General features: G+C 36.0%; 1 protein-coding gene across 14 annotated transcripts in view; it reads right to left on the bottom strand.

Annotated features, from left to right (window-relative positions):
* Positions 1–24,992, bottom strand: part of LOC137041098 (uncharacterized) — a 50,493-nt gene extending 25,501 nt beyond the window's left edge. For 4 of the 14 annotated variants that reach the window (XR_010898027.1, XR_010898029.1, XR_010898025.1 and 1 more), the window contains exons 1-16: positions 16,800–24,967; positions 16,237–16,341; positions 15,962–16,122; positions 15,824–15,864; positions 15,639–15,736; positions 15,360–15,451; positions 15,083–15,170; positions 14,804–14,893; positions 14,524–14,613; positions 14,245–14,334; positions 13,965–14,054; positions 13,689–13,778; positions 13,411–13,498; positions 13,140–13,229; positions 12,862–12,949; positions 12,579–12,668 (exon numbers count right to left, since the gene is read on the bottom strand). Coding sequence is in view for 1 of the 14 variants with exons in the window: in XM_067417046.1 (XP_067273147.1) it covers positions 22,596–22,653; positions 22,898–24,693 (1,854 nt within the window). In the remaining 13 variants the exon portion in view is untranslated. Of the gene's footprint in view, positions 1–9,680; positions 10,125–10,224; positions 10,318–10,417; positions 10,499–12,053; positions 12,141–12,296; positions 12,387–12,578; positions 12,701–12,861; positions 12,950–13,139; positions 13,230–13,410; positions 13,499–13,688; positions 13,797–13,964; positions 14,055–14,244; positions 14,335–14,523; positions 14,614–14,803; positions 14,894–15,082; positions 15,171–15,359; positions 15,452–15,638; positions 15,737–15,823; positions 15,865–15,961; positions 16,123–16,236; positions 16,342–16,799 lie in introns of those variants that run through there. The other 10 variants (XR_010898034.1, XR_010898033.1, XR_010898044.1 and 7 more) reach the window with 10 other exon arrangements.
* Positions 24,993–25,444: the final 452 nt, after the last annotated feature.

Raw genomic sequence — 25,444 nt, 5'->3', positions numbered from 1 at the left:
CTGTAGCCCCTATTGTAATTGTTAGTTTTCTTATTATTATTATTATTATTATTCTTCCTCCCCACTGGGTTCCTATGGCAGCCCTATGAACCATAAGTAGGAAAATGATGAAAATTAGCACACTTGTAAAGATGCTCATTAAAAATAATTGGACCAAATTTGGAGTATCTACAACCAACTCCATAGCGCCACCACCAGTTCAAAAATACAACATTGAAACTCTTATAACTTTTGAACCCTTTGTAGTAGGAAAATGAAACTTAGTACAATAGAATCCTCTCATTATATTGATCTCAGTCTATGTCTTACATTAAGGCTCCGCCCATTACAGTAACGGCCATTTTGAAAAGTACAGTATTTAGTTTTTCCTCTACTCCTCCTTCAAAGTTTGTCCAATTTTGTTCAAATTTGAATGATATGATCTTTGGACTGATCCAAATAGAAATGACAAAACAGATTTTTTTTATTCATCTTTGTTCAAAAGTTATGATGTTATGAACTTAACAAGGTCGACCCAAATTTGGTTCAGAGGCTGTATCTCGGCCAAACTTTGATCAATCGAAATGAAAATTGGTATGCTTCATCAGACCCATGATCTGAGGGTCCATGCCAAAGTTGGGAACAGCGCCACCTAGGGGTCATGAGATATGAAAAAAGGCTATTTTTGCCCATAACTTCTGAACGCTTTGTCAGAAAATCATAATCCTGGTGTCTTTGGATTCCCCGTGTCATGCCGAATCTGGCGATACCGGATATGTCAGGATTGGATGAACCACGTGACCGCCATTTTGAATTTTGTCATAAACTGCTATATCTTTTGAAATATTGGACATATCTGCACAAAATCTCGTATGCTTGACCGATAGCATGTCCCAAACGTACCTGAGAAGTTTCAGAATAGCGCCACCTAGTGTTCCAGAGATATAAGATTTTTTGCTAAAACATTTATAACTTTTGAAACCTTTGTCCAAATTTGATGCAATTTATGTCATTTTGTTCCCTGGTTTATGCAGATTCCGCCAATGTCTCATTTGTCATTTTCCAAACATGTGACTGTCCACCATATTAAAACTAATGGAAAACAGTTTTTTCGCTACTCCTCCTTCAAAATCTGTCCAATTCTGTCCAAAATTGGCTCAGATGATCTTCAGACCGAGCCGCACAGAAATGACTGAACGGATTTTTGATATTCGCTACCGTTTCTGAGAAATCAGTCTCTGAAGTTGACCTTGTCTGTGTTTTTGTCTTTATGCTAGTTAGCTTAGCATGCTAATTGGTTAGCAGACCTCTGCAGGTTTGTAAAAGAGTGCCTCCCCAGTGGCGCAACAGGATAAGCGACAGACTCCGGACCCAGAGATATAGGGTTCGAATCCCATGGAGGGGAATTTTATAAAATTTTGTGCAATGTGTTATTTCGATTCCTTTATTATCAGAGTAAGTGTTGTACTTATCTTTCTTCCTCTTGGATTAGAAATAAGTGCGTTTTTAATAATTTTGTTCATCTGAACTTCTGTTAATTTTTAGTTCATCCTAACTATACTTCTGAACCTATCTATTACTCAAGTACATTCTATTTCTGCCATTTTTTTTCCTTCTGGCTCTGCATTGCGCTACTGCCGCATCTTAGGCTTGGCCCCGCAATCGCTGCTTGCAGCTATATTTATTATTAGGGGCCAAGCCCCCGAAGGGGCTGTAGCCCCTATTGGAATTGTTAGTATACTTTATTATTATTATTATTATTCTTTTTCTTCCCACTGGGTTCCTATGGCAGCCCTATGAACCGTAAGTAGGAAAATGATGAAATTTGGCACACTTGTAGTGATGCTTATGAAAAGTAATTGGTCCAAATTTGGTGTCTCTACAACCAACTCTATAGCGCCACCACCAGTCCAAAAATTCAACATTTAAACATTTATAACTTTTGATCCCTTTGATACAGAGAAATGAAACTTAGTACACCTGATTCCTCTCCTCATGCGGATCACATTCATTTCCTTACATTAAGGCTCCGCCCATTACAGTAACAGCCATTTTGAAAAGTACAGTATTCAGTTTTTTTGCTACTCCTCCTTCAAAGTTTTTCCGATTTTGTTCAAATTTGAAATAAATAATCTTTGGACTGAGCCGCATAGACATGACTAAACAGATTTTTTTTATTCTTCTTTGTTCAAAAGTTATGATGTCATGAACTTAATGCGGTCGACCCAAATTTTGTTCTGAGGCTGTATCTCGGCCAAACTTTGATCAATCAAAACGAAAATTGGTACGCTTCATCAGAACCATGATCTGAGGGTACATGCCAAAGTTGGGAACAGCGCCACCTAGGGGTCATGAGATATGAAAAAAGGCTATTTTTGCCCATAACTTCTGAACGCTTAGTCAGAAAATCATAATTTTGGTATCTATGGATTCCCCGCTTCATGCCAAATCTGTGGATACCGGATATGTTAGGATCGAATGAACCACGTGACCGCCATTTTGAATTTTGTCATAAATTGCTATATCTTTTGAAATATTTGATATATCTGCACAAAATTTGGTATGCGTGACCGTCAGCATGTCCCGAACGTACCTGAGAAGTTTCAGAACAGTGCCACCTAGTGTTCCCGAGATATAGGAATTTTTGCTAAAACGTTTATAACTTTTGAACACTTTGTCCAAATTTAATATAATTTATGTCATTTTGTTCCCTGGCTTATGCAGATTCCGACGATATATCATTTGTCATTTTCCAAACATGTTACTGTCCGCCATATTGAAACAAGGGAAAAACAGTTTTTTCGCTACTCCTCCTACAAATTTTGTCCAATTTTGTCCAAATTTGGCTCAGACGATCTTCGGACCGAGCCGCACAGCAATGACTGAACAGATTTTTGATATTCGCTACCGTTTCGGAGAAATCCGTCTCTGAAGTTGACCTTGCCTGTGTTCGTGTCTTTATGCTAGTTAGCTTAGCATTCTAAATGGTTATTTGCAAAATATGCTTCTGTTTCAGATGCTGAGTCATTCTGAGATTGAACTAAACAGAACTTTTTAAATATTAAATGCTGTGCATTTCTTTGAAAAAAAATCTTCATTTTGAGTCGACTCTCATTAGAACAATGGAACTTCAGCAGGTGTTTGAATACAAGGCTGGCCGGTGGCGCAACAAGATGAGCAACGGACACCACGCCCAGAGGTTATGGGTTCGAGTCCCGTGGGGGACAACCTTATAAAGGTGGCTCTGCATTCGGCGAAAGCCCCTTCTGGGGCTTGGCCCCGTACAACTGCTTGCAGTTCTTGTTATTATTATTATTATTACTATGGGAGTCAATGGCAGCCCTATGAACCGTAAGTAGGAAAATGATGAAATTTGGCATAGTCATAGATATGTTCATCAATAGTCAATATGCCAAATTTGGAGTCTCTAAGACCAACTCCATAGCGCCACCACCAGTCCAAAAATTCAACATTTAAACGTTTATAACTTTTGAACCCTTTGGAATAGAGAAATCAAACTTAGTTCATCTGATTCCTCTCATCATGCTGATCAAATTTAGCATCTTACATTAATGCTCCGCCCATTACAGTAATGGCCATTTTGAAAAGTACAGTATTCAGTTTTTTTGCTACTCCTCCTTCAAAATTTGTCCAATTCTCACAAAATTTGGTAGACATAATATTTGGACAGAGCCGCATAGAAATGACTGAACAGATTTTTTTTATTCATCTTTGTTCAAAAGTTATGCTGTCGTAAACTTAAGGAGGTCGACCCAAATTTGGTTAAGAGGCTGTATCTCGGCCAAACTTTGACCAATCAAAACGAAAATTGGTATGCTTCATCAGACCCATGATTTGAGGGTACGTGCCAAAGTTGGGAACAGCGCCACCTAGGGGTCGTGAGATATGAAAAAAGGCTATTTTTGCCCATAACTTCCGAACGCTTTGTCGGAAAATCATATTATTGGTATCTATGGATTCCTCGTGACATGCCGAATCCGAGGATACCAGATATGTCAGGATCGGATGAACCACGTGACCGCCATTTTGAATTTTGTCATAAAATGTGATATCTTTTGAAATATTTGACATATCTGTACAAAATTTGGTATGCGTGACCGACGGCATGTCCCGGACGTATCTGAGAAGTTTCAGAACAGCGCCACCTAGCGTTCCAGAGATATAAGATTTTTTGCTAAAACGTTTATAATTTTTGAACACTTTGTCCAAATTTGATATAATTTATGTCATTTTGTTCCCTGGCTTATGCAGATTCCGACGATATATAATTTGTCATTTTCCAAACATGTTACTGTCCACCATATTGAAACAAGTGAAAAACAGTTTTTTCGCTACTCCTCCTACAAATTTTGTCAAATTTTGTCCAAATTTGGCTCAGACGATCTTCGGACCGAGCCGCACAGAAATGACTGAACGGATTTTTGATATTCGCTACCGTTTCTGAGAAATCCGTCTCTGAAGTTGACCTTGCCTGTATTCGTGTCTTTATGCTAGTTAGCTTAGCATTCTAAATGGTTATTTGCAAAAAATTTCTTCCATTCCAGACATGAATTACTTCTGAGAATGATTTAAACCAAATTTTAAAAATATATAATGTTGTTCATTAAATCAAAAATTCTTCATTTTGAGTCGATTTCTAATTTAAACTATGGACATACGGCATGCCGAGGAACACGTGTCTTCCATGTGGCGCAATGAGATGAGCGTCGGACGCCAGATCGTGAGGTTATGGGTTCGAGCCCCGTGGGGGACGGCTTTATAAAGTTGTGTCATTTAGTGGCAAAAGCTGCGGTTCTGCCTTTAAAAACTTAAGCGTTTATAAAATTAAACAAGCCATTGAATGAGTGGCATGCTGTTTAAAGCAACCGGCTAAAGCTTTGAAACTTGGTCCGCTTCAGTGGAACCATGCTCTCAGGATCCATACCGATGTTGAGCCAGAATGGGTTCTGAGGCTGTATCTCAGTCAAACGTTGATCAATCGAAAGTAAACTCGGTCCGCTTCAGCTGACCCATACTTTCAGGATCCATGCCATAGTTGGGAACAGCACCAATTACAGGTCAAATCCAGTGTTTATTAAGCTTTAAACCGTTTGAACTGTATAATGAAATTCATGATGAAAAAAAAAAAACATGCATCCAAATTATCCAAATAGCCTAAGACAAAAGCCGCAGGGGCTTGGCCCCTAAATAGCTGCTAGCAGCTATTATGGTCTAGTTATTAGGGGCCAAGCCCCGAAGGGCTGTAGCCCCTATTGTAATTGTTAGTTTTCTTATTATTATTAGGGGCCAAGCCCGAAGGGCTGTAGCCCCTATTGTAATTGTTAGTTTTCTTATTATTAGGGGCCAAGCCCCGAAGGGCTGTAGCCCCTATTGTAATTGTTAGTTTTCTTATTATTATTATTATTATTATTCTTCCTCCCCACTGGGTTCCTATGGCAGCCCTATGAACAATAAGTAGGAAAATGATGAAAATTAGCACACTTGTAAAGATGCTCATTAAAAATAATTGGACCAAATTTGGAGTATCTACAACCAACTCCATAGCGCCACCACCAGTTCAAAAATACAACATTGAAACTCTTATAACTTTTGAACCCTTTGTAGTAGGAAAATGAAACTTAGTACAATAGAATCCTCTCATCATGTTGATCTCATTCTATGTCTTACATTAAGGCTCCGCCCATTACAGTAACGGCCATTTTGAAAAGTACAGTATTTAGTTTTTCCTCTACTCCTCCTTCAAAGTTTGTCCAATTTTGTTCAAATTTGAATGAAATGATCTTTGGACTGATCCAAATAGAAATGACCAAACAGATTTTTTTTATTCATCTTTGTTCAAAAGTTATGATGTTATGAACTTAACAAGGTCGACCCAAATTTGGTTCTGAGGCTGTATCTCGGCCAAACTTTGATCAATCGAAATGAAAATTGGTATGCTTCATCACACCCATGATCTGAGGGTCCATGCCAAAGTTGGGAACAACGCCACCTAGGGGTCATGAGATATGAAAAAAGACTATTTTTGCCCATAACTTCTGAACGCTTTGTCAGAAAATCATAATCCTGGTGTCTTTGGATTCCCCGTGTCATGCCGAATCTGGCGATACCGGATATGTCAGGATTGGATGAACCACGTGACTGCCATTTTGAATTTTGTCATAAACTGCTATATCTTTTGAAATATTGGACATATCTGCACAAAATCTCGTATGCTTGACCGATAGCATGTCCCAAACGTACCTGAGAAGTTTCAGAATAGCGCCACCTAGTGTTCCAGAGATATAACATTTTTTGCTAAAACATTTATAACTTTTGAAACCTTTGTCCAAATTTGATGCAATTTATGTCATTTTGTTCCCTGGTTTATGCAGATTCCGCCAATGTCTCATTTGTCATTTTCCAAACATGTGACTGTCCACCATATTAAAACTAATGGAAAACAGTTTTTTCGCTACTCCTCCTTCAAAATCTGTCCAATTCTGTCCAAAATTGGCTCAGATGATCTTTGGACTGAGCCACACAAAAATGACTGAACAGATTGTTGATATTCTCTACAGTTCCTGAGAAATCCATCTCTGAAGTTGACCTTGCCTGTGTTTATGTTTTTATGCTAGTTAGCTTTGCATGCCAATTGGTTATTTGCTAAATGTTCTTCTGTTCCAGGTGTTGAGTCATTCTGAGATTGATCTAAACATAACTTTTTAAATATTAAAAGCTGTGCATTTATTTGAAAAAAAATCTTCATTTTGAGTTGACTCTCATTAGGACTATGGAACTTCAGCAGGTGTTTGAACACAAGCCTGGCCGGTGGCGCAACGAGATGAGCGATGGACTCCACGCCCAGAGGTTGTGGGTTCGAGTCCCGAGGGGAACAGCATCTTTAAAAAGTTGCTCTGCTCTCAGAAGTTGATCTTGTTTGTGTCTTTATGCTAGTTAGCTTAGCATGCCAATTGGATTATTGCAAAATTTGCTTGTGTTCCAGACATTAAGTCATTCTGAGATTGCGCTAAACTGAACTTTTTAAATATTACATGCAGTGCATTATTTTTTTTAAAAAAATCTTCCATTCTAAGTGGAGCACCTGTCTGCCCAGTGGCGCAACAAGATAAACTTTAGGCACCAGACCCAGAGATTGTGGGTTCAAGTCCCATGTTGGGCAACTTTATAAAATTGTATGTAATGTTGTAATTTCATTTCAATGTGTTCTGTTTCTTTTCTTCTGGTTCTGCACTGCAGTTGCTTGCACAAGGGACAAAATTTGTAGTCTCTTGGACCAACTCCATAGCACCACCAACAGTTCAAAAATTTAACATTGATACTGTTATAACTTTTGAACCCTTTGAGTTAGAAAAATGACACTTAGTACAGCTGATTCCACTCATGTTAAACAAATTAAACTTCTTACATTAAGACTCCCCCCATTACAGTAACAGCCATTTTGAAAGGTACAATATTCAGTTTACTTGCTACTCCTCCTTCAAAAATTGTCAAATTCTCACAAAACTTGGCAGAGATGATGATTGGACCAAGTTGAACAGATATGACTGAACAGATTTTTAGTTATTTATCTTTGTTCAAAAGTTATGATGTCGCAAACTTAATGAGGTCAACCCAAAATTGGTTTTGAGGCTGTATCTAAGCCAAATTTAAATCAATCAAAACAAAAATTGGTACGCTTCATCTGACCCATGATCTGAGGGTCCATGCAACATTTTGAAACTGCAGCATCTACAAGTCATGAGATCCGAATCTTATGCTATTTAGCTTAGCATTCTAATCTGGTTAACTTTTTTTTAAACATCTGCTCAGCAGACTATTGAAAGGGCATGAGCAATTAGCTCAATGTGTTAGGCCACATATTCTGAATGCATCATGTTGTGGGTTTGAAACTCAGTGTGACACACCACTACCAGTCCAGAAATTCAACGTTGAAACTGTTATAACTTTTGAACCATTTGATGTACAAAACTTAGTACACCCGATTTCTCACATCATGCTGATCTCATTCATCATCTTACATCAAAACTCCACCCATTACAGTGGCAGCCATTTTGAAAAGTACAGTATTCAGTTTTTAGCTACTCTTCAAATTGTCCAATTTTGTCCAAAATTGGCTCAGATGATCTTTGGAGTGAGCCGCACAGAAATGACTGAATGGATATATTTACTACCATTCCTGAGAACTTTCTCACTGAATTTGACCCTGCCTGTGTTTGTTTTTATGCTAGTTAGCTTAGCATGCCAAATGGTTATTTGCAAAATGTGCTTCCGTTCCAGACATTGAGTCAGTGGCACAACGAGACAAGAGACAGGCTCCTGAGCCAGAGATAGGGGGTTCAAGTCCAGTGTGGGGCAACTTTATGTTCATTTGAACTTCTGTTTATTTTTAGTTAATCCTACCTGTATTTTGAACCTATGTGTTCCTTGTGTACATTCTGTTTCTGCTATTTTTGCTCTTCTTGCTCTGCATTGAGTTATAGCCCCTTAAATAACATGCAGGGCATTTATTAAAAAAATCTTACTTTTGAGTTTATTCTTACTTTATGGAACTTTCACTTAGTCTCCCCAGTGGTGCAACAAGATAAACTGCAGGCACCATACCCAGAGATTGTGGGTTTGAGTCATGTGTTGGGCAACTTTATGAAATTGTGTGTAATGTTATCATTTCAATGTGTTCTGTTTCTTTTCTTCTGACTCTGCATTGCTGTTGCATGGTTTTGCTATAGATGGAACATGAGAAAATTATGAAATTTGTAGACATGTTCAACCATAGTAAATGGACCAGATTAGGTGTCTCCAGGGCCAACTCTATAGCACCACAACCATTTAAGAAGTTCACGTTTCTAAAGGATATAACTTTTAAATTATTTGTTCTAGAAAAATAAACATTAGGTACACCTGATTCCTCTCACCATGCTGATCACATTCATCATCATTGTCAACTGAAGTCTACTCAGTAGGTTGTGACAAATAGGATGGTTGTAGTAGACTTTGGCCTGGGTTCACAGACACGGCTTAGATTAAACCTTAGTACAATTAGGACAATTAAATAGCTTTATAAATGAACCCAAGGGGAAGAAAGAGAAGAAAAAAAAACATTATGGGTGTGCATCTAAGCTAAGCACTGTCTCTGAAACCAGAGGGTTAAATTTCAATTATTCTGGTTGCAATACAAGCTGTGTCATACATTGGTTGATTTTCTTCATATTCATAACTGTATACTTTTTTGCCATTGTGTTTTAATTCTGACCTTCATATGAATTTTTGCCATTGAGTGTAAAGTAATATGCTAGAAATCAAAAGGTTGTGATTAGATGTTGGTGGTGGTCCAAGTAAACTTATATTTTGAAAAAAATCAATTATATGTTTATTGCAAAGTATATATAGTAAAGTACACTTTTAGTTCCATACAAGAAACTATCAAGAACAATTAGGTCAATGTTTTTGCTGTTTCCTTTAATAATCACTTAAATTGTACCATTTCAAAATAAAAGATAATATTCTACTACAAATTAAATGAAAATTAATCAAATGCTCCATCCACTAAGGTCCACTACCTTTTCTAAAAGACACAAAGTTATTGTGTACGAAACAATTAACATACTAAACAGTGTCTATCTATTCAATATAAAAAAGGAAATTGATGTATACTAAATTGAAGAATGACTACAGAGACAAAGTGCATTTGAATAATTTTTTATTACATTCTTTACATACATTTACATATATCTTTATTCAATTTTATTTAAAAATATTGTGCCTTAATACCCCACTAAGCAAGCCAAAAGGCAACAGTGGCAAGGAAAAACTCCCTTAGATAGAAGGGTGGACATTATGGGCATAGTGATGAAACATCATGGAGCAGTGGACCACAATCAGCAGAGTGGTAAAGGAAGAAACCTTGGGAGGAACCAGACTCAGCAGGGGCAGGCCATCCTCCTTTGGCTGGCACATAATAAAGTCACTTTAAAAAGGCCAAATATAATACAAGCCATCCATTCAACATTGTTGTTGTGGAGATTTTAAATTCACTAGTAAAATTATTTCATTGACTATTGACTGCCTGCATTCATTTACAGTTCTTTCAGGATATTTTATTCATTGACATTTGACAAGGCTGTTGTCTGTTAGTAGAAGGGGAAAAGCAATAAATAAAGTTAACAAAAATCATAAAAGTATAGAATGTTTTCAGTAATAACTTTGAATATGTTCATTGTACAATACCTTTTTTAATTAGTTGTAAACTTTAGAGGAGTTCATGTATCAGAGAATCGTGTGATTTGTATAGGAGTCATCATTTCAGTGCACTTCAGAAATCTGAAAATATTACATTTATTGAATATAAATTGCTTCACATGTGAAGGATTTACATCACAAAAATGTTTTCTACAAACAAAGACATTGCCTGTAAGCTTACCTATTTGTCAGTAGTGGACATTCGTATAGGGGTTTGTGGACCTTATAATAGCAGCAGTAGTTATGGATTTGTTGCACAAACCTGAAAATGTATTAGTAAGTTTATCAGTGTAAGTCAAAACTAAAATTGACTTACATTTACCCTTTTATCAGTTGTACACTTCTTTATAGGAGTTCATGGAGCAGAATATCTTTTGATGGGTATGTGGAGAAAGTTATGTCTTCAGTGCATTTCAGAAATCTGCAAAAATTACATTAACCAGGACCTTTAAAGTGAAGGGTTTACACAGCAATAAAAAATGTTTTGCAATTGATGTAGAAAATATCTGTTAGCTTACCTTTTTTTTATTTTTTTATTTTTTTTACCTTGAGTGGACATTTATATAGGAGTTTGGGGACTTCAGAATATTAAAATCGGGAAGTGTACTGTTAGAAGATTAACCAGTGCTTGTGTAACCAAATAAATGAGAAGTGGTGGTCATTGACAGCTGTGAGCACCTATCAGGGAGGAGTGCCTCCTACTTAAGAGCTGGTTGGCTATAGGCTATGATGTTTTATGTCTGGCTCCTCCCCTTTCTGTTGTTGACAGTAGCTGAAGGTATGTGCCCATGACAGGTAGCAGTTTTGCTTAAGTATTGCTTAAGTTTTGGTTGCTGTGTGGTGGTATTAATGTTGCCTTGTTGCATTCTAGCCTGTTGTTTCATCTTTGTTTCCTTCGGCTTGCTTCATTAGTGGATTTTAATACCGATCACCTCAGGTATGTATGTTAACTGTTCTGTGGAAAGCAGATTGTTTAGCTTCTCTTGGGAATTGGCTAATGTTTTGAATGTGCAGTTCCCTGTATCCTAGTTAAATTGCAGTTTATATGAATGCTGTGCACCTGTCTCTGTGAAGAGATAATAGAGCACATTGTTCTTTTCTGGTAAGTGTCCTGGTGCATATTGTTATAAGCTGGAAATTATAGCGGGTGATGCATGTGTTTTAGTAATGGTTTTGTTTCTTTGTTTGTATTTGGCTCAGGAATCTCTCTCTTGTATGTGTCTACGTGTTTGTGCCGTGCAAGACTGTCTCCCCTGTTGTTCGAATTGAATTAATGTGTCTATTTGTATTGTTTGAATATTCTTTTGTATGTCTTGTTTTTATATTATTATTATTATTAGCTGTTTTGTGACACCAAATTGTGGTTTAATTGAACTGTTTTGAAGTTTGTTTTTATGTTTTGACTTCCTTTCAGGAGCTGGGGTCTCACAGGTGAAGTGTGTGTGTGTGTGTGTGTGTGTGTGTGTGTGTGTGTGTGTGTGTGTACACTTCTCCTGTGGTGAACCTCAGCTCAGTTTTTGCATCTTTTTTGATTGGAAACTGTCAGCTGTGCACTTCTAAAAAGCCTTCAGATGTTGCTTGTATCATTGATACCATTTTAATGTGATTGACCTTTTTTACTTTGTATTAATAAAGTTTTGTACTTTTTTAAGATACCCATGTTTCTGCCTACCTTATTAAGAGTCGAACCTGTGACCTAATTATCTTTTAGGTATCAGTTATATTTCCCTAGGTGACATTCATAGGGTGTAGTCAAGTCTTTGTGTCTGAAATCCGTATTGCTCTGTCACACTTGAAAGAGAATCAATGAAATTTACCTTTTTATGAGTTGTGATCTTTACAAGAGTTTGTAGAGCAGATTATCTTTTGATAGGTATGTGGAGAAAGTTAGACTTTTAGGGAATCTGTAAAGATAAAATTCATTGAACTTTTATATTATACTTTACATTTATATACTATTATATATTGAGTTGTTGCACAAATCTGAAAGTGCACTGTTAGTAAATTGCCCAGTACTTGAATGAAAGGATATAAGTGTTTGCACTTATATGCAAACTTGCCTTTTTGTCAGTTTTGCAGTTCTTTATAGGAGTTCATGGAGCAGAGTATCTTTTGATGGATATGTGAAGGAAGTTGGACTTTTCAGGAGTCTGTAAAAGATTACATTCATTGAACATGAACTACTTTAAAATGAACAGTTTAGCTGTTTTTTGGACTTTAGAATATCAACAGTAATTGAGTTGTTGCACAAATCGGAAAGTATACTGTTAGTAGATTGACCAGTGCTTGAAGGAAAAGATATAAGTGTTGGCCAACATTAAAATTGACTCCATTAAATTTACCTTTTTATCAGTTGTGCATTTCTTTATAGGAGTTCATGGAGTAGAGTATCTTTTCATGGGTATGTGATGGAAGTTAGACTTTTCAGGAATCTGTAAAGATTACATTCACTGAAAATGAATTCCTTTAAAATAAAAAAAATTAGATGTTTTTGGATTTTAAAATGTATCAACAGTTATTGATTTGTTGCACAAATCTGAAAGTGTACTGTTAGCAGATTAACCAGTGCTTGAAGGAAAGCATATAAAGTGTTGGCCAAACTGAAATTGACACCCTTAATTTTACCTTTTTATCAGTTTTGCAGTTCTTTATAGGAGACCATGGAGCATAGTATCTTTTGATGGGTATGTGGAGGAAGTTGGACTTCTAGAATCTGTAAAGATTAGATTCATTGAACATGAACTACTTTAAAATGAACAGTTTAGCTGTTTTTGGACTTCAGAATATCAATAATTATTGAGTTGTTACACAAATATGAACGTTTACTGTTAGTAGATTGACCAGTGCTTGAAGGAAAGGATATAAGTGTTGACCAACATTAAAATTGACTCCATTAAATTTACCTTTTTATCAGTTGTGCAGTTCTTTATAGGAGTTCATGGAGTAGAGTATATTTTCATGGGTATGTGATGAAAGTTAGACTTTTCAGGAATCTGTAAAGATTACATTCACTGAACATGTATTACTTTAAAATAAAAAAAATTAGATTTTAAAATATATCAACAGTTATTGAGTTGTTGCACAAATCTGAAACTGCACTGAGTATATTGACCAGTGTTTGAAGGAAAGCATATAAAGTGTTGGCCAAACTGAAATTGACACCCTTAATTTTACCTTTTTATCAGTTTTGCAGTTCTTTATAGGAGACCATGGAGCATAGTATCTTTTGATGGGTATGTGGAGGAAGTTGGACTTCTGGAATCTGTAAAGATTACATTCATTGAACATGAACTACTTTAAAATTAACAGTTTAGCTGTTTTTGGACTTCAGAATATCAATAATTATTGAGTTGTTACACAAATATGAACGTTTACTGTTAGTAGATTGACCAGTGCTTGAAGGAAAGGATATAAGTGTTGACCAACATTAAAATTGACTCCATTAAATTTACCTTTTTATCAGTTGTGCAGTTCTTTATAGGAGTTCATGGAGTAGAGTATATTTTCATGGGTATGTGATGAAAGTTAGACTTTTCAGGAATCTGTAAAGATTACATTCACTGAACATGTATTACTTTAAAATAAAATTTTTAGTTTTTTTAGATTTTAAAATATATCAACAGTTATTGAGTTGTTGCACAAATCTGAAACTGCGCTGAGTATATTGACCAGTGCTTAAATGAAAGGATATAAGTGTTGGCAAAACTGAAATGGACGATTAAGTTTACCTTTTTATCAGTTTTGCAGTTCTTTATAGGAGATCATGGAGCAGAGTATCTTTTGATAGGTATGTGGAGGAAGTTGGACTTTTCAGAAATCTGTAAAGATTACATTCATTGAACATGAACTACTTTAAAAACAACAGTTTAGCTGTTTTTGGACTTTATAATATCAACAATTATTGAGTTGCTGCACAAATCGGAAAGTGTACTGTTAGCAGATTAACCAGTGCTTGAAGGAAAGCATATAAGTGTTGGCAAAGCTGAAAATGACACCATTTAATTTTACCTTTTTATCAGTTGTGCAGTTATTTATAGGAGTTCATGGAGTAGAGTATCTTTTCATGGGTATGTGATGGAAGTTAGACTTTTCAGGAATCTGTAAAGATTACATTCACTGAACATTTATTACTTTAAAATAAAATGTTTTGATGTTTTTAGATTTTAAAATATATCAACAGTTATTGATTTGTTGCACAAATCTGAAACTGCACTGTTAGTATATTGACCAGTGCTTAAATGAAAGGATATAAGTGTTGGCAAAACTGAAATGGACGATTAAGTTTACCTTTTTATCAGTTTTGCAGTTCTTTATAGGAGATCATGGAGCAGAGTATCTTTTGATAGGTATGTGGAGGAAGTTGGACTTTTCAGAAATCTGTAAAGATTACATTCATTGAACATGAACTACTTTAAAAACAACAGTTTAGCTGTTTTTGGACTTTATAATATCAACAATTATTGAGTTGCTGCACAAATCGGAAAGTGTACTGTTAGCAGATTAACCAGTGCTTGAAGGAAAGCATATAAGTGTTGGCAAAGCTGAAAATGACACCATTTAATTTTACCTTTTTATCAGTTGTGCAGTTATTTATAGGAGTTCATGGAGTAGAGTATCTTTTCATGGGTATGTGATGGAAGTTAGACTTTTCAGGAATCTGTAAAGATTACATTCACTGAACATTTATTACTTTAAAATAAAATGTTTTGATGTTTTTAGATTTTAAAATATATCAACAGTTATTGATTTGTTGCACAAATCTGAAACTGCACTGTTAGTATATTGACCAGTGCTTAAATGAAAGGATATAAGTGTTGGCAAAACTAAAATTGACGATTAAGTTTACCTTTTTATCAGTTTTGCAGTTCTTTATAGGAGATCATGGAGCATAGTATCTTTTGATGGGTATGTGGAGGAAGTTGGACTTCTGGAATCTGTAAAGATTACATTCATTGAACATGAACTACTTTAAAATGAACAGTTTAGCTGTTTTTGGACTTTAGAATATCAATAATTATTGAGTTGTTACACAAATGTGAACGTTTACTGTTAGTAGATTGACCAGTGCTTGAAGGAAAGGATATAAGTGTTGACCAAACTGAAATTGACACCATTAAATTTACCTTTTTTTTAATCAGTCGTGCAGTTTTTCATAGGAGTTCATGGAGCATAGCATCTTTTGATGGGTATGTGGAGGAAGTTGGACTTCTGGAATCTGTAAAGATTACATTCATTGAACATGAACTACTTTAAAATTAACAGTTTAGCGGTTTTTGGACTTTAGAATATCAATAATTATTAAATTGTTGCACAAATCGGAAAGTGTACTGTAAGCAGATTAACCAGCGCTTGAAGGAAATCATAAGTGTTGGCCAAACTGAAATTGACACTCTTAGATTTACCTTTTTATCAGTTGTGCAGTTCTTCATAGGAGTTCATGGAGCAGAGTTTATTTTGATGGGTATGTGGAGGAAGTAATGATTTCAGTGTTTTCAGTAATCTGGAAATTACATTCATTGAACATTAACTGCTTCAGAGGGTTTATACAAAATATGTTGCTACTAAATGTAGACGTCTGTTAGCTTACCTTTTTGTCAGCATTGGACATATGAATAGCAGTTTATATATCTGAAATTATAATGTCAGTTGATGAAGCTGTGCCTTAAATATCTTTTGTTAAAGTTTTAATCTCTTAAAAGTAACAAGTACAAGCATGTCTACTTACCATTTATGTGGGCTTTTCTATTCTATATGTTTGTTAGAGATTTTTGTGCAGTCCTATTAACTTTGTTGCAATTTTAAGAGGTAACAGGAAGAATGCAGGCAGTCTTTGGGGATGCTTCCCATGCAGTTTGGAAGCATTCAGTGTTGTTTGGATGGTTTAGGCTATGACAGAAATTAGATTCTTCATTTTAAAAAAAAACATGTTTCCTGTTTTTATCTGAAAGATATACACAAATTGAAGATAAAATAAATTAATAAACTAAACACTATAAATACCTTGGCTGGATGCAGCTTTGGAGCTCCAGAAAGAAGAGGAATTATGGGAGATGTAGATTTGTGCATGATGATCTTTGGATAGAGCTTGGTATGGAATGGACAGGACTGTGTAGACATTGGACTCTCAAGATGGGTGTCACATGGTATGGACAAAAACAGAACAGACAGAATAGTGATACAAATTTCACAGTACAACATGTTGAATAAATATGATAAATTATCTTATTTGAGCAGACTTTTCTTGATAACATGCTAGTAGATTAACTCAAATTAAACAAACTGTTTAATATTTGTTAAATATGCATCTGATATAAATGGTTTAATAACATACCGTTTCTATTCATAAACTTGTACAGGAATTTGAGGATCTCAATCTCGGGGTAATTGTAGCATGGTAGGGGCACAAAAGAAAATGCAGTTACATGGTCTTCAATATGTCTCAGAAATGTCAATATATTACCTTACTGAAACTAGTACTGCTTCATGGTAACTGTAATAAGTTGAGACTATTTCAATTGTAATATGTTCTGCATCTTTAATGTAGACATGGTCTATTAACGTACCCTTTTCAGTTGTAGGATATTGCACATGTTGACTGTATCCATGGACTTCCATTAATGACCCAATTGATGATGATGTTATGATGTCCTCATTGAAGTCTCCCATAATTACTTTCTTTCCTTGTTGTTTTTCCAGCTCAGCAATGACATGCAACATATTTTGTCGAAACATGCCAATTTGATATGAATTAGGTCTGTACAGCAGAGCACAATTCAAACTGATATGTGGAACTGAGAAGTACAGACATTCCAAATTGCAAGGTTCTGGAATGATGACTTTAAAAAGCATGTTTTCACAACAGTAAATTGCAACTCCACCTCCTCGCTGTTGTTTTAAATTTGCGAAAAGTGGAGTGCTGTTGTCATAGGACTTAGCTCTTGGATTATGCTTGAAAATAAATCCTGGTATCTGTACTTGGTCTCCAAAGTTTAGCCATGTTTCAGTTAGACAAATACAATCTGCATTCATAAGTTGTCCATGAGCTTGAATATCTTGAACATGAGTTTGAAGACTTTGTACATTATGAAGAGCAATTTTAAATAAACCAGGTGTCTTTGTGAAAGTGCAATTTTCTAAAGGAAATATTGGCATATTTTTCATTGCCAAGTCAATTTTATCATTACAGTATATGACAGACTCCTTGAAATTTTCAATGATTAATCCATTGACAGTTCTCACACGACTCAAGGCAACATATGCTTGTCCTGAAGTAAAAATCTTGTCAAGTGATATAACCGCTTTATCTACTGTAAGTCCTTGCACTTTGTGAACAGTGCATGCCCATGCCAATCGAAGTGGAAATTGACGTCTTAAACCACCATCATTTGTGATTTGATCTTCTTGCACTTCAATCACTGTAGAATTTTGGGAAAATCGATGTCGTTGTTTTGATCTCTGAATTTTACCAACATTTAGATCATCAAATTCCACATGAATAGCTGATGGAAAATCATTGTCAACATCATCTTCATGCTGTTTTTGACTGCTGGTTATGTGGACAACTGTACCAAAGGCTCCATTGACAAGTCCATCAGAAACATCAACATTTTTCTTTAGCATTATTCTTGCTCCAACACCCAATGAAACACATTTAGCCAAACAGGAGTTGAAAACACTTGTATGAAATCCAACTTTTGCTTCAATCCTTCCAGTTTTTGGATTTCTCACAAAATCTTGAGCTTGAATACTTATTGCCTGAGGACAAACCTCATGTAATCTCTTAATATTATATTTATCAACCTCTTCATTTGTAGCAAATATATGGACATCACCACATTCTTCTCCTGTTTCACGTTGTTTCAACATGTTCAAGTCACTTGAGCATAGAGGTTCCTTTTTTTTACGAACTCTCAGACGATTTAAGGTTTCAGCAAAAGATATGTCTTGTTGCCTGACAACTTCAGTTAATTCAGCAATTTCAAAGTTATTGTCCCAAAGGTTCACTCCTTTTGTATCAGCATAGAGCGGAGTTCCTCTGACAGGCGGCAGCTGATAAAAATCTCCTACAGCTATGAGACTGACTTTTCCAAAGGGCGAGTAGTCACCAGTTTGTTTGATTTGTCTCAATCGCCCATGAACATATGACAAAAGGTGATGGTCAACCATGGATATTTCATCAATAATCAAAATCTGCAAACATCCCATTTTGGAACGCAGAGAATTGATTTTGTCATCACTCAGGGCTTGATATGGCAATTTGACATTAGCCCCAATTGAAAAAGTGTTGTGGATAGTTGCAGCACCAATGTTGTATGCAGCTACTCCAGTTGATGCACATAAAATGACACTCCTATCATCAGGATTTTCAGTCATCTGAGATAAGAGCCTAGAAGATTCATAGTATATTGCTTTTATTAAATGACTTTTTCCTGTGCCTGCTCCACCAGTGATAAACAAGTTAAATGGTTCAGGATTTTCTCCAAACAGTTTTTGTAGACACCATTTGCGAACTTTGTAAAATATGGCAGATTGTTTAGTATTTAATGATCTTAGTAAACACAGTGCTTTATCTCTAGACATTGTAGCATTACTAGTCTCAATTGTGAATGCAGTTAGAGGGTTTGCTACAAGATCTGGAATAAGTGTGTCAGAAACATCTTCATCAGAAAGCATATTCTTCCTTAGTTCTATACATTCATGGCGTTCCTTTTCAGTTTCAGGACACAATGCAGCCCAAGCATCTTCCAAATCAACACCTTGCTCCAAGAGCTGTTGAGCTCTGTCTATTTCATCACTTTCCTTTTCAAACAGTGCCCGATTATCATCAACAATACATTTTACTTCAGTCACATTACTTCCACATTTTACAGCACCGTTGTTGTAGAAATCCTCATAAGTGTTAAAATGACCAGGCTTCAGTTGACAGTCTTTGTAATGTGGTAAAAAGAGTTGTAACAATGAGTGATGGTACTTCTCTGGATCTTTTGTTGGAGAAAATCTTGGATACCTTACTACTGCAGGTTCAGTTCGAGTTCTTTGTATCATATAACCACAATTGTTGGTAAGCTTGATCACCCTTTCTTTGTTTTGTGTAGACATCTCAGATTTTGACAATATCCTGTATTCTGAACAAAAGCTGGCAAGACATAACATCTCAAAATGTTCTGTTTTTGGTCTATGCTTGTACCGGTCAACCAGACTATTCATCCAAAAACAACTTTCTTCACCAGAATGGTCATCTTTGTTTTGGAGTACACGCAAAGGCAAACTCATCTTCACAGGATCCGTTCCAATTGGAATAAACTGGACTTTGCGAGAGCATTCTTTCAAGTGCATACCCGTTAGTCGGTACACTGCCTCTTGTGCAGAAATTTCTCTGTTGTGGAGATATACACTTCCCAACATTTTTAATGCTGATCTTGCTTCAAGATTTCCATTCATAGCTTCATTTTGTGCATGTTGCAACAAAAATCCCATTTCTTGTTCCGATTTTGTGATGTAACTAATAATATAAACCACTACTGAGTAAGCATCTGTGACATACTGGATATCCATGTTGCCTTGCCATGCACGCAATAGATGTTTGTTATATTGGTTTACCCAAACATCTTTTGGATTTCGTTTCAAGACGATACTTTTCTTTTTGGAACATCTCTTGTACGCTTTTTCAAACACAGCCTGATTAATTCCAATAGATTGAAAAAATGCATCTGTTGAATCAAAATTGACTTCAGAATCTATTAATGCAGTTTTGATTTTCTTTAAAATTGCACTTGCAGTCTCATTTCCATCATTGCCTTTCAAATCATCTCGAATAATTCTCGTTACAAATGTGCAGCTAGATGGTGGTCGTGGAAAATTAAATCTACAAACTGTTTTTTTCTTCCGACATGTCTTAGAATGTCTGCTGCTGTGCTTTTGAACACTGTTAACAGTCTCATACAGTTCAGGGTCATCCTCTCTTGGGGTCTCACATGTGATGTAATGATCTATGAAAGCAGCAACCAAAGCATCATTGCCTTCATTGTCGTCATTTAACTTCGGAGCATTTTCAACCCAAAACAGACAATGAACATGAGGAGATCCACGCTGTTGAAACTCTACACGATAAAAGTAGTCTTTGATGTTTCCAATAGGTTGAGCGGGTGACATAATGACATCTTTTAAAAAACAATGCCATCTATAATCAAACATCCTTGCAGCAGTCACTGGGTTTCGTCTAATCAATCCACATTTTTCAGACCAGTCAAGTTCATCAACATTTAAATGTTTACCTTCTTGCTTTAGAATGGTGTTGATCATTTCAGGCCACCTGAGATCTGCAGAACTAAAGGATGCAAAGAAAGTTGGAATACCTAGTTGTCTAATGAGTGCAAAAAGGTCTTTTTGAGTGGTTTGCCAATAGGGGGGTGTTCCACGGACTGGTCTCAAAAACTTGTATCCTTCATCATAATTCAATATTTTAGCTAAAGACTCTGGGTTTGTGAGCATATCTGATGTTACTTTTTTTAAAAACCTCTTGTCTGATCCTTTTCGCAAAGCAATGGATACGTTAGACACAATTTGATCCAGCTCCGATATATATTGTGCATAGAAAATGAAGTCTGTGCTCCTTGCAAAACGTCCATCTGCATTGAGAATTCGTGCATTTAGGTATCGTGACAGTGTGATTTTTTCCTCCCTCTCATCATGGAATGTTGGACCACCAGTTGGAAACAGAACCGGGAAACATTTTGCTTCATTGGTTTTATCAGATAGTAATTTAACAGGACTGTTACCTTCCGCTGGTGCCACATTTAATACATCTTGAAAATGCTGATCAATTATTTCTGAACCAAGATCCACAGGTTGTAAACAGGTGTCTGACAAAAGACCACTTTGCTCCTTAATGTAAGTCAAGTCTTCCTCTTGTGGTTCTTCAGGGCCATTTTCCTCTTCACTCTTTTCAACTATATCTTGTTCCTCAATTTCATCAGCAACATTCTCCATTTCATTCAAAGAGTTGATCCACTGTTCATTAATCTCTACATCTCTGTACCATTTATTGCACCTGATCAAACATGTCAGAGCATTTCTAACACGATCAGTGTGTACATACTTGTACTCATAATGACCTTTGTAGGTTATCTTGCGCTTGAGTTTGATCCTTATCATCTTGTCATCACATTCATTTCGTGGAAGAATATTTGACACATCTGCAATATTTACAGGAACACACACCACAGGTCCATGGCAGCCATTTTGTTTTCCACGGGGAAGGCAGAGTAATTTCAAAAAAGGAATGTTACATGCAATGAGATGTTGTTCCAAGGAGTTAAGACACTTCAGTTGATTTGGAATGTCTACTAAGTGCATATTGTTGGCAACACTCTCTTCAGGCAATTTTCCGCGAAGAATTTTTCGGTGACATGTTGGACAAATCCATAATTTGCACCCTGGAGAATAACCAGAATCATCATTACATTTTTCATCACAAACATGCAAATACCTCAGTGTGATGCATCTTCTCCCTAAAGCAGCAATGTGTTCTCCTTTCTTTTCGTAGCATTCTGTTCTGCATTCAGTAACTTGCTTCCTGAAAAGTAAACGATGACAAACACAGCATACAAATTCTGGACCTCTACTCACGTCTTGATGAAAATAGGAAATAGTAACATCAATGTCTTTGCGTTTATCCCTCTTTTTTGTATACATTTCACAGCCTTTTTGTATTTTACCAAAACGAAAGTTGACATCTTTGTGATACTGTGTCTTCAAATACTCATGCACTCTTGCTTTAAAGATCAAGTTTTGAACATATTTCTTCTTGGAATACTCACACACTTTTGCTTTAAAAGCCAGGTTTTGAAGATATTTCTTCTTGGAATACTCACACACTCTTGCTTTAAAAGCCAGGTTTTGAAGATATTTCTTCTTGGAATACTCACGCACTCTTGCTTTAAAAGCCAGGTTTTGAAGATATTTCTTCTTCGAATACTCACGCACTGTTGCTTTAAAGACCAGGTTTTGAAGGTATTTCTTCTTCGAATACTCACATACTCTTGCCTGAAATGAGACATTATTTTTATATTTCATTTGAGAATATTGGCAAACAAGCTTCTGAAACAGAATATTCCTTGAATACTTAATCACAGAACGTTCACACTTGGAGAGCTTAACATCACCATTTTTGTGATACTTTTCATAAAGCTTCTTGAGTTTTTTCTGCCTATAATCAGTGTCATTGCAGTATTTTGATTTAAAATAATGTATTTTTTTCAGTCTGTAGTCACTGTTGGTGCTATATCTTTTTTGATCCCTCTTGGTTGTAGAAGGTTCTGCAGCATCACTTACCTTCCTTTTCCGCAGACACATCTTTCTCACCTCATTTGAAGCGCCATTTCCACAAGTTCCCGCACAAATGTCTTGATCTCTATGCTTAACACAAGTCACAACTTCATAATGATTATGGTTACAATGTTTCAAATAGATCACATTGGGTGTAAATACCTCTCCAGTAGGTTTGTGTGCATTCCATCTGCCATCATTAAAAGTCAATATGGTTGTATTAAACAGATTAGAAGCAGCAAATATGTCAATTTCAGTGACCCATGACCCAGAATAATAGATTCTAGATTGTGTCAAGTAGTCCTCTACTGAATTATACTCACTTCTCACATACCTCTCAAATATCGAAGCATTCATTTTCAGGTGTTTGACAACTGCACGGCGAATCTTCAAATGCTTGTCCTCACTTCGACATACTGCATATGCCAGACATCTGAAAAAGCAGTTACCATCTTTTTTGATACTCTTTGTCTGACACGGACCTGCAATGGGACCAAAGTGTGTTATCACATCACAGACACTGTTATCATTTGTCAGAAGCACAACTTCACATAAAGCTTGCTGATCTTTAAGAGTCAAAGGAGAAAAAAATACTTCTGGAATGGAAACATCAGTAATAATTATGTCATCTGCTAGAACATTTTCAACATGACAAGTTTTTACCAGTTTCCCAGAGACCTGTTCATCCAGCTTTTTTCTTCTTCCCCTTTTTCCTTTACTTGGCAACACATTACACACTGGCTGCAGCATTGGAAGGTTAGTGCTTGTATTTGCAACTTCAGTTACTTCAAATTCAAATGACCTTACCTCAGTTGTTACCGATTTGCATACTTTGGGTGTGCATTTTAAGACTTTGCTGTAAAGTGGTTTACTGGAAGAACATGGAAAACTGCTGCAGCCTGCCTCCAGTGAGTGGGAAACTTCAGCATCTGCATGAACCAACAGTCCAGTTATCTCAAATTGTGGCTCATGTTCCCCAAATGACTGTGCAATCTCATTAATATAGTTGTACAACGATTCTATGGTGCTATGATAAGCAACACAACTTGTATCTGTTTTGTTAGCATGAGAATCAACGAATGCATACCATGAGCCCTCCTTAATAACTGCACATGTGTTAGCACAAATAGTTAAAAGGAAAGCATTAGCACTCAGTAGAGCTTGCTGAAGAGCTACATCAAGTGGCATGACTACACCACTTAAGGCTTCATCATACTCACTAACATTAACAAATCCAGTAAGAGACTCTGCATACTCTATGGAAAATTTAGTATTACCCAGTACATGTCTCCTTGGTAATTCATGGACTGCAATGTAATGCCTACCCATGACTTCCTGGTCATTTATGTTACCCTGGTTCCTTAGAGATTCATAAAGGTTTGTTCCTGCCACCAAGACACCATCAAGATCTTGTGTTGTCCAGGACAGCACATTCTTCATCTTGCTTGTCAACACTGCAGTCAGACTGATGGCACCACACTGTCTGTTGCGTAAATCTCCAAAGCGGGCATCACCTTGATGAAAGGAGCCTTTCAGCACTGATTTCTGGGGAAAGTCAGAATGAACAGTTATAGTGTTCAAAATATTCTCGTTCAATTTTGTTGGGATCACAAACCTTTCTGCAGATTCTCTGGAACTTTTGACAGATAGTTGAGAGGTTTTGACCACAGATTGTATAGAAACTGATGGTAAACTTTTTGAAACTGATTGTGAACTTTTTGAAACTGATGGTGAACTTTTTGGTACAGACAGTGAACTTTTTGAAACCTTGGAAAACCTTGAATGTTCGGACAATGAACACAGGCGTTCATTGTCTGCCAGTTTTTTAAGAGGATACGGCGGAACCTCTGCTTCACTTGTTTTAAGAGGAAGCGGTGCAGCCTCTACCCGTTTTATAGCAGGACGGAGTGGAAACTGCTGGATTTTTGCACAATGACACTTGACAGAAATCACTGGCAAGTCTACCTTTGTTTTACGAGGAAGTGGCGATACCTCGGCCTTACTTATTTTAAGAGGAAGCGGTGCAGCCTCTGCTTGACTTCTTTTAAGAGGAAGCGGTGCAGCCTCTGTTGCACATCGCAGTGCATATAACCTCTTCGCTATTGTAGACCTTTTCTTGGGTCGGGGCATCTGTACAAAAACACCATTACATATAAATATAAGAACATTTCTGTGTTTTACCTTCAGTCAACACAAGTAGATAGCATTTGGCATTCAAACACTATCATTTGAAATTATCATTTGTAATCTCATACTGATGTCAAAAAATATATATTAGTCACCCCCAATATTAACTTGAATTCAGTACTTTATAATTATAACAACATACTAATTACCTCAACACTTTTACCAAAATACCAGCACACATGCCATTGTTGGTTAAATTTCAATTTTAAACATTTAATCAGTATACACACTACAAAATAAATAAATAAATAAACTTACCTCAACTTGCACTCTTTTACCAAATCACCACGAAACAAAAAAGAAGAAAACTGTACATTTAAAATCAATTTAAATAGCATGTAAAATCAAGATAACCATGTCTTGTAACACTTTATAATAAACACAGTTTAAAACATTAGTAAATAGTTCATTCATAGCTTATAAAGCATAAATCAACATTAATTAGCAGTTTATAAATATAACTATAAATGCTTTATTCTTGATTTATATGCACATCTATGTGTTTAATAATTTTATTTTCATACTTTATTAATGATCAATTTATCATTTCTATATTAAGTATTAAATTATTTACAAACCAGTTAATTTGTCAGTGGTTAACAGTTGTTCATAAGAGTATTTAGAAAGTGTAAGTAAATAATACTTTATCTAAATGTACATTTATACATATTTAGATATATATGTTAGATATATT

This window comes from Pseudorasbora parva, chromosome 15, assembly GCF_024679245.1.
Source record: "Pseudorasbora parva isolate DD20220531a chromosome 15, ASM2467924v1, whole genome shotgun sequence".
In the NCBI taxonomy this organism is placed as follows: Eukaryota; Metazoa; Chordata; class Actinopteri; order Cypriniformes; family Gobionidae; genus Pseudorasbora; species Pseudorasbora parva.
The sequence above is the reverse complement of the archived record's forward strand: the minus strand, read 5'-3'. Positions and strand labels throughout refer to the sequence as shown.